Source organism: Melitaea cinxia, chromosome 14 (genome assembly GCF_905220565.1).
Source record: "Melitaea cinxia chromosome 14, ilMelCinx1.1, whole genome shotgun sequence".
In the NCBI taxonomy this organism is placed as follows: Eukaryota; Metazoa; Arthropoda; class Insecta; order Lepidoptera; family Nymphalidae; genus Melitaea; species Melitaea cinxia.
In genome coordinates, this window is record NC_059407.1 from 11,208,794 (window position 1) to 11,223,431 (window position 14,638).

Here is a 14,638-nt window from a genome sequence, read left to right on the forward strand (position 1 = left end):
CTGCACTATAATGCCTAAATATTCTGTGGCTTTTTAACAGTGACCCCATTTCATACAATACAATACAAATACTCTTTATTGTACACTATCAGAGAAAATATTTACACCAAAAAAGAAAATATAGACATGTACATGACATAATTTTAACTGAGGTAGGGCACAGCAAAAATTTCCTGCTCAAAATATGGAGCAGCCCGACTGGGGTAGTACCTCGACCTTACAGAAGATCACAGCTAAATAATACTGTTTTCAAGCATTATTGTATTCCTGTTGGTGAGTGAGGTGACCAGAGCTCCTGGGGGGATTGGGGATTGCGTCGGCAACGCGCTTGCGATGCTTCTGGTGTTGCAGGTGTCTATAAGCTACGGTATTCGCTTACCATCAGGTGAGCCGTACGCTTGTTTGCCGACCTAGTGACATAAAAAAAAAATGTACAAAAGGCGGTCTTATCGCTAAAAGAGCGATCTCTTCCAGAAAACCTCATTAAGCTTAAAATCAAAAATCAAAATAAAAAATAACTTCAAATAGGTTTCAAAAGTTTCGACATTTTGCAATTTAAAATTATATTTGATTTAATTAATCAATTATAGTTAAATTGAAACTACCACCGATTCGCAATATTTATTTTGCTTAAGATGAATCAGCTAAAAACTCCTGTCTTTTATTATAAACCCGTCCCGGCTTCGCACGGTAGCAAACACTATCAGTGTTCCTCTACTATATTATGCATGTATTATACCTACATATAAATTCTTTAGAATCACTCTATTTACTAAGGAAAACCGCATCAAAATCCGTTGCGTAGTTTTAAAGATCTAAGCATACAGACAGCGGAAAGCGACTTTGTTTTGTACTATGTAATGATTTAAAATAATTAAATATGTAAAATAAGGAAAAAATTCTAATTAATCCGTGTCTATTCGTGTAGAGTTCGCTCTGTGCGGCGGACGTCACTACGAGAGAAGCAGCTGGCGGCCAAGGCGGACGCGAGGGGCGAGGCGCGGCTGCGGGAAACATTTGACTCGGCCGTCGATGACGAATATCAGGTAAATTATCACTATCGAACAAAAGCCGCTCTCGTGTAATGGTGCGTGTGCCGTGTCCCAGCGGACTGCCACTGCTGGGCATAGGTTTTCTCCACATAGGAGAAGTATTGAGCTTCATCCACCACGCTGCTCCAATGCGGGTTGGCGGATATATTCCCTACTACGAGTAACGATCGCTATCAGGTGTACATGATGACAACCGGGACCGACGGCTTAACGTGCACGCCGAGGCACGGTGGGGAGACACACAAGGACAGACATCCAAACAGGTAGGAATATATGTACAAATACGAATATCCATCCCAAACGGGATTCGAAGCAGCAAGCCGTCGGTGTTTTAGGCGATTCCTCGCACCACTACACGAGACTGCTTAACATTGGGCAACGCAAAAACAACACATTTGGTTCTCTTGGTTTTCAAAACTAAGTTAAAGTTTTTTTTAGAACCAATCTTGTATTCAGGACAAAGTACCGATCACGTTGTCATAATTTACTTTTGCCGTGTCAACTTGAAAAAAAAAAGGGTAAATGGCAGGTAATTTATGTATAGAAAAAGAAAAGTATATCAAATATTATGAAAGATCAAATCAAATCAACAATGATCAAAGAAGGTTACGCATGATCATTTTTTTTCCTATATTATTAAAACAACCTTGAACGTTCGATTTCTTCATTTTAAATCGAATGAAGTCACCTTTATTTGAGACATACACGCTGATTACAGTGTATACATATAAATTCTCTGGAATCACTCTTATTTACTAAGGAAAACCGCATCAAAATCCGTTGCGTGGTTTTAAAGATCTAATCATACAGACGGAGGAAGCGACTTTGTTTTATCAGAAATGAATGTCTGTATGCCTTTTATAGAATCGTAAACTATGCATTTGACCATGTTATTATCTTCAACAAAGTGTTGTGCATGAGCCCACAAAGGTTTCTGAGTTGGTACGACCAAAAAAAAAAGTGTAGCCACGCGCGCAGGGTACAGCTAGTGATAATATAAAAATAAAAACCAACAATAAAAGAGAAAATGAAACAACATTACTACAGAAATTGTGGAGACGTAAAAAACTGTCAACGTATTTTTGATATTTTTTTAATTAGTCATATCAAAATATTATAATTATAATTAATTATATACTCGTAATCACTTATTACTTAGCAGTTCAGAAGCAGTTCATTAAAATGTTTTCATTTTTCGAGTAATTAAGATACGCTTATAATGAAACAATTCGCCGTAAAAAATTAACTACATTTTATTTTAAGATCTGTATCTTTATCATATGAAATATAGTATATTTTATGGAAAAACCGAAATAAATAAACCGAAAATAAAAATCATCATATCAAGAATTTCGCTCTGGCGGGTACATCGTTCCATAGCTTAATTGGCTAGAGCGCCGACACGGTCAGTCGGAGACGCGGGTTCGAATCCCGCTGGAGCGGTCAATTTTTGATATGATATTCAAAATGTTTAGAATTCCTAATGTGAGGGTAACACAAAAATAAAATCGTACATATTAAAAATAGCAAGGTGTCGTCTCCTGTCAAAGATTTTCATTGTAATATGAAACTTTGAATAGTTACGGGTCTCTGTAAAGAACTCACTATAGACGACGCCACGGTTCGCTTAAACCGAAAATAAAAATCATCATATCAAGAATTTCGCTCTGGCGGGTACATCGTTCCATAGCTTAATTGGCTAGAGCACCGACACGGTCAGTCGGAGACGCGGGTTCGAATCCCGCTGGAGCGGTCAATTTTTGATATGATATTCAAAATGTTTAGAATTCCTAATGTGAGGGTAACACAAAAATAAAATCGTAGATATAATATAACATTTTAACATATCAAGGTAGTATTTTAACTTAGTTTTAGCTAGATGATTTTAAAAAATTCATACAATATGTACTATGATAGTAGGATGTATTTCGTCCCTTGTGTGTTACGCAAATGGCGTGCAAACATGGATTGCAAGTGACAGAAAATAAAGACCGCAAATACATCGCGTTAGTTATTTGAATTTTAAAAAATGACTCATAGTTTCCACTAAAACCAATTACGTGTTTTGTTAAAAGTAATTGAAATTTTAAGAATATTGTCTTTAAATTCAAGTATAATCTAATTAAATTTTCGGAAATTAGTTCGGAAAATACATGTTTATGTGTTTTGGTTTATAAATCGCGCGTTCAATGAAAAATAAATACACATGATATGCCATTACAGACTCCCACCCCTCTCGTGAAGTTTCAAGATTTTTTTAGTCAGCTTAGTATCACTAGCAACTATTGGCATTTCCTTTTTTTTTTTCTTTAGCTAGATACGCTGTAACAAAAATCGGTTATTAAAATAGAACATGTTTTATTTTATTAATCTTTAGAAGCGGTTATTTAATAATTGTGTTTGCAAGCAAACGAAAAAAAACCGACTTCAATTATATCGACAAGTAATAAACGTATAGGTAGACGATAAAATCGTCAAGTAAATACGCATTATCAAAGATTACTCCAAAAGTTTTATTTTTATTATTTTTATTTTTTTTTTACCTTATTTTGGAAACAAACGGTATTACATAAATATACCGAAATACAAAAAACAATAGTTTCCGATATTAAAAAAAAACATATAACAAAGTTCAGAAGAGATGCTTCACATTAATAGTTCCATATCAAAAATTTAATAATAATACTAAAAAAAAGTTGTAATCATATCTCGATGAAATTTAAATGTGGCCACATGATAAACATCTGCTTTTGATTAACTTAAAAATCATCAAAATCGATGAAAAATGTATTTTATATTTTTCGGAACCGGCAGTTATTTCTTTTAGCAATTTAGTCAAAACAAGTAATTATATTTTGTCTAATTACATTAATGATGGGTACTCCCATCTAACGTTGCAATATCATTTAAATTTGGTTAGTTAATGCTTTTTTCTCTAATTAATACTGTCAGCGACGTCACGTCATACGTTGTTACATTAATTTTAACTGATTTTATCATTTTAAGTTCGTATGTTTTTTCATTGTTATGTAATTTGTAATGTAATTGTAAATTTCTTGTTTTCTTTTTGGTTGTAATTTTTTTTTATACAGAGAATTAAAATCATATTAATTAAGCCATTATGTAATCAGTCAAAGTAGGACGTTTTTTTGTTTTGCCAAAATACTTAACTATTTGCTTTGATTTTTAAATTATTGAATTAAAGTGGGAGTATAAATTCTTATTATGTTTGATAACTAAGTAAAAAATGTTTTTTAGCAAAAAGCTTGTCTTATATAACAAGAATCACTTAGAGATTTCTCACCTCTTTAAAGTATCCAGGATATAATATATATGTAATGCGATTCGTACAATTCAGCCTGCCATATTCCACTGCTCTCCATCGGTATTCGGTCTCTTTCTTCATGCTGGAGATGGATTAGAACCTAATCCACCATGGCTGCTGCACTGCGGGTTGGCGGATATATTCCATACCAAAATGATAGAAATATTTATACCGCTTCAGCCTGTAATATCCCACTACTGGGCATAGGCCTCGTTCCCCATGTAGGAGAAGGATCAGAGCTTAATCCACCACGCTCCTCCAATGCGGGTTGGCGGATATATTCCCTACTATGAGTAACGATCGCTATCAGGTGTACATGATAGCAACCGGGACCGATGGCTTAACGTGCTCTCCGAGGCACGGTGGGGAGACCCACAAGGACTGCACAAACACCCAGACCACGGCAAACACCTGTATGGCCAATACAAATGTTTGTCATGTGCGGGGATCGAACCCGCAACCGCCAGCGCAACAGATACAATCCATGGCTGTAACCGTTGCGCCAACGCGGCGCGGCCAAATATTTATACAAATAATATCAATAATATTAATCCCGAGTGGGAATGGAACCTGCAAACAGTTGATGTTTAGGCACGTACATCGCGCATACGTCTCTACACCGGAGCGGTTATTATGCAATATAAGCAACGTTAATACAGTACAACCCGACTGGGGCAGAACCTTAAAAAGATCATTTATAAAATTAATCTGGCACTAATGTAATGTTGTCATCCTTAACGAGTGAGATAGCCAGAACTCCTGGGTATACGCTGTGTTGACAGCGGGAAAAGGGTCAGCAATGCTCTTTTGATGCTCCTAGTATATATAAGGCTATATTATAATATATAAGGATATATTATATTATATAAGCCTATATTTAAGGCGTCCATAGGCTACGGTAATCGCTTACCATAAGGCCGAATTGCGGTTTGCCGCTCTGATAGTATACAAAAAAGTAATAAAACAATATAACCGTTTTATTATTCACTCGATATAACAAGATGATTTATTTTAATGTATGTCCGTCGGACAGTAACTAATGTTAACGGACGCGCGAACAAATATCGAGATCTGGTATGAAACTAATTGGCAGAAAGTATGTGTGCCGCCCCGACTGCGCCTAATTATAACTTTACTTATGACGTAGTTTTTGTTTAGCTCGGTTCTGTCCTATATGGTACAAAAATTACCGTTCTTATCTGCTCTTGTATCTTTAAGATGATATGAAGATGATTAATTGTTATAAAAGATAATTTTTTGTGCTGATTTTATGAATATTAATCGCTATTAAAATTATAAATTGTTTTTTTTTTATTGACGCTATCCAAAAATACGAAATCGAATTTTGTACTTGTCTTTACCTAAAAACCACCAGTATGTAAATTTAAAGATGACGACCGCTCGTATGACTGACCGCGGTGTGTAGTGGTGTGTGTCCCTTGTGTCCGCCTGAACACCATCGGTTGCGGGTTCGATTCCCTTTCCGAGTGGGATATTTGTGTTCGTAACAAATAATTATTTCCGGTCTCAGATCCTTGTGAGTCTGTATCATGCCTCGGAGTTACCTGGTAGCGATCGTTACTCACAGAGGGGAATGTGTTCGCCAATCGGCAGAGGAGCAGCGTGGTAGATTAAGCTCCAATTTCTTCTCCTACATGGAGAAAGAGGCCTGTGTCCAGCAGTGGGATGTTACAGGCTGAATTGTAATAAAGTATCTATATGTATTATCTCTCTTCATAAGTCCGTAAGTTCTAAGCAAAGTAACCAGTGTTCAAGTAAGGGATTTGATTTTGATTGATTTGATTTTGTATTATAGGACGCTTTGAGGAGTCTTAATATTTGTGAAAAAATACACCTGCATTACCAATACAGACATTTTTTTTGTGTGAATAACAATCTCAAGAATCTACATCAATTATTAAGTATAACTTGACCATTGTAAATATATGTGCCGTTAAAAAATAAAATGAAAAAAAAAAACTACAAAATCAGCTTACTCGTTCGTGAAGAATATACATTAATAATAATTAATAGTAAGATAAAAAAATGTATTAAGTTAAATCAAATAATATTAGAATTATAATTCTTTGTTTAAACAATGTGATTTATTAAAGTAGGCCGTTTTTATGCTCCCGTACTTTCTCCACTTTCGACGCGAGTCCGATACTAATTAACCGGACTTAGACAATTAATTGCTCACACCACCCGTTTACTAATACGGTGTTATAATAAACATGTAATGTAAAAAATAAAATATATTTCTTTATTTTATATTTTTGTTAAGGCATTTTGTCTACACCAGTAGTGTACAATGTCGTGACTACATAAATATCATCTCAATTTGAACATCTGTTTATCGATGACAATTATAAAGTCTATGTAGTATGTTTGTTTCCCAATAAAGTAAAAAAAAAAAAAAAAAAAAAAAAAAAAAGTCAATAGTGGTTCATTTTTCAATTACAAAATTATTATAAAATCAAACGTCATTCGCTCCAAAAAATGTATTCTATTTGAACTTGAGAGGTGAAATAAAAAGTATTATCTTAACGATTGAGAATTTGACCAAAATATAAATATACTGAGCTGACGCGGTGAACTTCATAATGCAATATTTTGTTCACAAATATATCGTTTTTTTCCACCTTACTAACAAAAAAAATCCAAATTGGTGCAGTCGTCCAGAAGTTATGCGCATATATACATATCGGCGATTCATTTTTATTTACATACTAGAAAAAATAGCACAAGTGTACTACACTCGCACAAGTTATGCAATATCCGAAACAAATATTAACTAACGTAAATTGTAATAACTCACAGCACTGGTTTGTGCCTGTTGCGCTGGCGGTTACGGGTTCGATCCCCGCACATGACAAACATTTGTATTGGCCATACAGATGTTTGCCGTGGTCTGAGTATTTGTGCAGTCCTTGTGGGTCTCCACTGTGCCTCGGAGAGCTAATTAAGCCGTCGGTCCCGTTTGTTATCATGTAAACCTGATAGCGATCGTTAGTCATAGTAGGGAATATATCTACCAACCCACATTGGAGTAGCACGGTGGATTAAGCTCTGATCCTTCTCCTACATGGGGAAAGAGGCATATGACCAGCAGTGAGATATTACAGGCTGAAGCGTAATACTATCATGATTTCTCATCGTATCTTATTAAAAAATGGTGTAAGATCTGTTTTTTATTATAAAAATTACATTAATTGAATACAGGCGTATATTAGCTCATATCCTATTAAAAATAATAGCTGAAATATATTGTGATAATAGTATTAGGAAATGAATGATGGAAGAAATAATTTTATTAAATCGTGATAGTCTACTTAGATCTTGTTAAGTATTTGTTTAACTCTCAAGGCTTAGACTTAAATTATAACGTTACTATATCCGTAGAGCATGTTTCATGTGCGTTATTAGCTTAGCTCTTGTGTATGACCTAAATTACCTCAGTATATTAATCATAAACCTATCTAATACCTTGAAAGCAAGGTGTTCAACGTTGTCAAGATCGCATGAGCGAAATCAACGAAAGAAAAAGCGTAACAAGTAATGTCACTTAAACAAAAAAAAAAAAAAAAAACAGTTAGATATTTATTTAAAAAGAAAAACATTAAATCAAGATTTATGTGACATTCGGTACATAAAATAGTTGGGCTGAAATAAATATGAAATACGCCCGATCCGATGCGCATTGATTGACGACTCATCATTTTTCCCGCGATTTCCCTCGGCTTGCTTCACGCACGGTTGACGCATGCGCAGTCGGTGCGGGTCTCCCGCGCACGCAGTATACCACAACGATTTACCAGATAATGCATTACGATGTTGAAAAGTGTGTTATTAATTTATTTTAAAAATTGACATGTGTGCGTAATTCAGTGATGATGTTCATGAGATTGTGATTTTAATAGTGGAAAATGTCGCTCGATATAATGTTTTTAACAAACGATAATTTGCACCGCATGCGCAAGGAGCCGCAGGTGCTCGGTCTACGGTACAGGGTATGTAATTAAGGATTAAATAAAAGGGGCTATTACATAAAATATTGGGTTACAAATTTGAAATGTTTAGTTTCCGATTTATTCGGTGATTTAATACTTTATTGCACGTTCATAATTATATTAGTAAAATGAAACGTTGTACATATGTCTTGAGAATTAAATTATAGGGAAAAATATAAATATGATAAAAATATTTTTTGTTAATAATTATTTAAGTATTTTCCTTGGTTTTCAATATTCATGTAGCGGGATATCGCACCGATATAAAATATTTTATTATGAAGTCGTCGCAAATTGACTTTAAAATGATGACGGTAATGCTAGCTAGCGTTATGCCAAACAACAAATTTAATTAGTGACTTAGTAAATTCAGAAATAATAGTATTGTATTAATACTGTTAAGATTAGCTCAATATCCGTTTTGAGAAATATTTAAGTTACAAGCAAATAATACGGCATAGAATATATTTAAAATTTTATTTTATTCTGTTCTTTTTTTAATCAATCGAAAAAACACTGCAATGTTTGCTAGGTATATCACATTTTTTATATTAGGAATCACAATAGTAGTAAAATTCAATTATTAAAATAAACAAAAGTTTGAAAATCTTTAAATATTACATTAATTGTTACGTTTTTATTCTATGTATACGTTACGTTTGTATATTGTGTTGTTGTATATGTTACGTTTTTATATATGTATTTTATATTATATGTATCTCTTCGCCGAGCCTCGGAGAGCACGTTACACGTTAAGCTACCGGTCCCGGTTGTTATCATAGACGCCTGATAGGGTTATATCCTGATATCGTTACTCATATGGGGTAATATATTCTCCAACCCGCAATGGAACAATGTGATAAATTATACTATGATACTTCTCTTACATGGAAAAAGAATCCTATGCCCAACTGTGAGATGTTATAGGATGTATCAATCAATCACACGTTTTTACCAAGAAATGAATATGTATTACAAAGAACAATATTTTTTTTACATAATTGTGCCATACTAGAGATGTGTTTTTTCTAGCGTTTTCGCAAAAAAAAAATTATAACTTTGTATCGCATTGGCTGACGGAATTTATTAAAAGCTTGTCGATGTATTTTAAACCGTTTAATAGTAAAGGCTATTTTTTAACCGACTTCCAAAAAAGGAGAAGGTTCTCAATACGACTGTATTTTTTTTTATTTTATTTTTTTTAATGTATGTTTCATCAGAACTTTTGACCGGGTGGACCGATTTCGACATTTTTTTTTTTAATCGAAAGGTGGTATGTATCAATTGGTCCCATTTAAATTTATTTGAGATCTAACAACTACTTTTAAAGTTATATCTAATAATGCGTTTTTACTTGACGCTTTTTTCGTCGACCTACGTTGTATTATACCGCATTACTTCCTACTGGATGTACCGATTTTGATAATTATTTTTTTGTTGGAAAGGGGATATCCCTAGTTTAGTACCATAATAAGGAAACCAGGATCTGATGATTTGATCCCAGAGAAATCGAGGGAAACTCTCGAAAATCCGCAATAACTTTTTACTGGGTGTACCGATTTTGATAATTCTTTTTTTGTTAGAAAGGGGATATCCCTAGTTTGGTACCATGATAAGGAAACCAGGATCTGATGATGGGATCCTAGAGAAATCGAGGGAAACTCTTGAAAATCCGCAATAACTTTTTACTGGGTGTATCGATTTTGATAATTTTTAATTTAATCGAAAGCTGATGTTTATCATGTGGTCACATATAAATTTTATCGAGATCTGATAACTACTTTTTGAGTAATCTTTGATAACGCGTAGTTACTTGACAATTTTTTCGTCGATCTACGTGTTTACGAGCAAACACAATTATTTAATAATACTAAATGCAGTATACCTACAGTTATTACAAAATCAGTGAAGATGTAACCTTTATCTCATTCATATCACTGAATAAGTCTTTGAAATCATTAACATGTTTTATTAAATTTGTATGTTTTTTTTTTTAGTTTGAGGCTAGAGAAGCTCAAAAATGAATATATTTTTAAACTAACAATATCATTTATTAGGTAAAACTAAAAAGAAAGAAGTTCCCTGTCAACATACAGATTATTATCAGACTAACCTTATTAATGTGTGAAATTGTTTACGTTTGTAATTTGTAATTTATTACAAAAAAAAAACTTTTGCTCCAACAAAATGTAAATGTTAACAGGCTTATCGCTAATCAGCTGCTACTTGCAGATAATCAAGATGAAGACTAATAATAGTATAAAAATAGAAAGAGTTTACAGATTAAAAAATAATACAACTTATGTATACATACAAATAAATAAAATCGGAGTGTCTGTTTGTAATACTAAAATAACCACTTATTACTAAATGCATATGGACACATACACGGTACATATACCGAAATAACATTTTTTTTATAATTTTGTCTGTCTGTCTGTCTGTTTGTTCCGGCTAATCTCTGAAACGGCTGGACCGATTTTGACAGAAGTTCCACTGGCAGATAGCTGATGTAGTAAGGAGTAACTTAGGCTACTTTTATTTTAGAAATTTATTTATTTTATAACTCTGCAAACTGAATAATAACTTTTTTGTTGAATTCATGTGGACGAAGTCGCGGGCATAAATAAATATGTAACAAATAAATTCAAATGTTCTATAATTAATGATGACAACAGTTATAAATTTTCGTTATCTTTTATTACCCTTGAAGTAATTTATCAGGAATTTAATAATATATTTCATAATTATATAAAATACTCTTAACATTACTTAACCATTACCTGCAAGCTATGTCCATATTAATTTTATTAATGCGTATCAAGTTTGTTTTATTAATTACAGGGGCTGTCTAATGGCGTGGAAAACGACCAGAACACGGCAAATATATCCGCCGATCTGTCGCATACTCGTCTATCAATCAGCTCGACCGTGTCCAACCAGAGTTACGAATCCGGAAACGTAGACTATGCGGTACCCAAACATTCATACAACCAGAAAGGAAGACTAGACACCATCGATTCAAACGATAACCTTACCTACATTCAACCTAAGATATCCAACCCCTTATTTGGGGTGAACGCCGCCTCCCATTACTCGCCGGGCCCTATACACGAAGCAAACGATGGTAAAATGTTTGAACGACTACCCAACGGTGTAAGGAAGGCACCCGAAGGTCAAGATAATGAAGCATTCAAAAATGAGGACGCAATAGACGGTAGGAAAGATGTGATAATGAGCCAAAACCCGATCGCCATCGCTGAAGGTGGAACAGCTACCTACACCACAGACAATAATGGTAAAATCAATGTTCATGTCACCGTCATGATTAATGCAGGTAATTATATGCATCCTTACGAATCTCCATTTCACTTAAAGCACTATAACATATACGTGTAAGGCACAAAAATTTTTAACAATTTTACCGGTAAAGTTTATCTAACAGTTTTGCACAGTGGTTTATATAAATATATTGAAGTTCGGAAGTGGGGACTGAGAACCATAGCAGGATATCTCTCGAGGATGCATATTGAGGCAAGCGGTCTTCGATTGTAGTTGCATGATTCGTGTACTGTGTCTAGTAATCTTTTTACTTTGTAGTAATTGTTTTAACTTTTCTAAATACCAATGTGCCGTTACTATCTTGCATGGTTTTATTTAACTTTAAAATTTTCGCGTCTTCTCTATTCTTAACACGTTTTGTTCTTTTCAAAATTTTCTTTTGTGTTTAGTTTGTAGTGTATGTAGTTGAATGTATTTTTGTATTGTACATGTTTCATGTTAAAAGTTAAGTTACATCACATTCTGTTGCTTCTAGTTATACTTTCGTAAATAATATCATTAGTCTTATGCATATGAGTAATGTTTAGTACATGCACGTGAAAGTAACGCAGCGCAATTAAGAAACATCACATTCCTTTACAGTTATGCTTATCTCGTAAGAACGACTATACTTATAATGCCGCAGTTTTTGCAAACTAGACCATTTAGTTTGAATTATAGAACAATTAATCTGATCATTTTGAAAATCAGTCCAGATTGAGAAATTTAGTAGCGCATTTCAATTTACATTGACCTAGTTTTTTTATTACGTTTACTCGCTATTTCAAAAAAAAATGTATAGAAGTAGTGAAAAATGGATGTACCGAAAGTCCAAAGATCGAGCCCAAATTTAGTCACTATCGTCATCATACTTTTGAACATTACAGGAACATTAGCGGATTTGAAAAAACAGCGAGCACAGATAAGAACAAACGGAAGTCCAGTTGAGAATAGCGCGAACTCCACAACGAACCCGAGCCTCACATCCATACCGGAAGGAAAACAAGAAACCCAAGTGCAGATAAGTCCACCTACTTTAACACCCAGTACTGGAGCAGTGCCAAGATTTTCTGGCCATACTAGTGACGTCGTCAGTGACTCGAAATCGCGTCGATGCTGTATCATAATGTAATTTGTCGATCGTTTCCCATCACTATCGTACGAAACCATTCGATGCGCACAAGTCTGACCGTCATTCCAAAAATTTGATTAGTCCGCACTCGCTTGGGTTCGACGTAATAAGAGGGGCTCAAATCGACACTGTAATTTAAATTATTATTTTGATAATTAATCATCTAATACCCAGTTTCTATATTTAGAAAACGATTCGTTTCACTATCCGTTAAGTTTGGACCATGTGGTGTTTGTATTTTAACGGTTCGTAAGTAATAAACGAATCGTTTTCTGAACATAGAGACTGGACCTAAATGTTACATAGCTGAGATATATATTTCGTTTTGTGCTGGGCGGTGATAAAAATTTCTTGGGGAAACCTTCCTTTTTTTTTTGTTGAGAGCAATTTTTTCACCCAAACCACAGGACAATTATTGCATAAATGATATGTAACTTTAACAAACTCGTTCATAAGAACTTTTTTAAATATAATTTACCAATACAGTGTCGATATTGCTTAGTTATTATTCGTGGAACGTATATTGCCATTTTTGCTCACGAAGCAAGGGCTTGCCAATGTGCGAGTAACGTGTGATAGTGTTGTAGCTCAAGGCTTATAGTAATGTTATACGGTTGCTATTACTTTGTATAATTATAAGTTACTTGTGAAATTATACGATATTTTGTGTTTATTTATGTTGATTCTGTAGTGTAAACATTCCGATATTTTGAAATGATTCAACTTAGTTCAAGACTCTCGACAGAACAGACAGAAGACAGTTTTGGACAGTTTTTCGTTCTTAGTTTGAACATACAATACAAAAGAGCATTTTAAATTTTGATTAATGGAAATTTGCATTTATTTATCTAAATTATGGAAAAGGTAAAAAAGGTGGAAAGGTTGTACAAATACTTTAGAATCAGTTTACACAATTAAATACGTATATTTAATCTGTTGATTAATATCAAATCCGCGGAATTAAATTTCGAGTTTTTTTTTTTTTTTTTTATGTCACTAGGTCGGCAAACAAGCGTACGGCTCACCTGATGGTAAGCGATTACCGTAGCTTATAGACACCTGCAACACCAGAAGCATCGCAAGCGCGTTGCCGACCCAATCCCCAATCCCCCCAGGAGCTCTGGTCACCTTACTCACCAACAGGAACACAATACTGCTTGAAAACAGTATTATTTAGCTGTGATCTTCTGTAAGGTCGAGGTACTTCCCCAGTCGGGTCCATTAATTTAAATAAATTCGCTGATTATTTTTGTGTATTTATGTAGTAGAATAAAATTTTAACTAACTTGATTTCAATTATTAAAACTTGAATTATTTTCTCTTTTAATGAAGTCAAACAGAATTCCAAAGATTGAAATTTATTTTATTATTATTGAAATGCAATTATTTCTGTCTAAATAATTTCGCAATTTCTATTTTCCATTATAAAATTTTTGACTTATTATGCGGATAAGTTCAAAAATAATGGGTATTTTTATTTAAAATTGTGTCTGAATTTTCTTGACAAGACTGTGGTCTTACTATTGTAAACTACAACAAATGAGGCAATACTTCGCCGATACGCTACCTTTCCTATTTCTTATTAATAATCTCTAATCTGTTCCTAGGCAAAATCTTTTAAAAGAAATAGAATTTTTCAGTTATTTAATAAAAAATAAATTTAATAAGAAATTAAATTACGTAAAATTTGAAATCGAAAACTTCTTATTTTATAATCTACTCGACGTTTGTTATAAAATAAATAAATATATGAAACGTTTTGTATATGGCGTTGTTCATGTAAGAATAAAACTTTTCA

General features: G+C 33.7%; 1 protein-coding gene across 1 annotated transcript in view; it reads left to right on the forward strand.

The window, feature by feature from the left end:
* Positions 1–12,840, forward strand: part of LOC123659953 (protein phosphatase 1 regulatory subunit 16A) — a 37,944-nt gene extending 25,104 nt beyond the window's left edge. The window contains exons 7-9 of the mRNA XM_045595110.1: positions 929–1,046; positions 11,232–11,724; positions 12,596–12,840. Of these exons, the coding sequence (XP_045451066.1) occupies positions 929–1,046; positions 11,232–11,724; positions 12,596–12,840 (856 nt within the window). The remainder of the gene's footprint in view (positions 1–928; positions 1,047–11,231; positions 11,725–12,595) is intronic.
* The last annotated feature ends 1,798 nt before the right edge of the window (positions 12,841–14,638 follow it).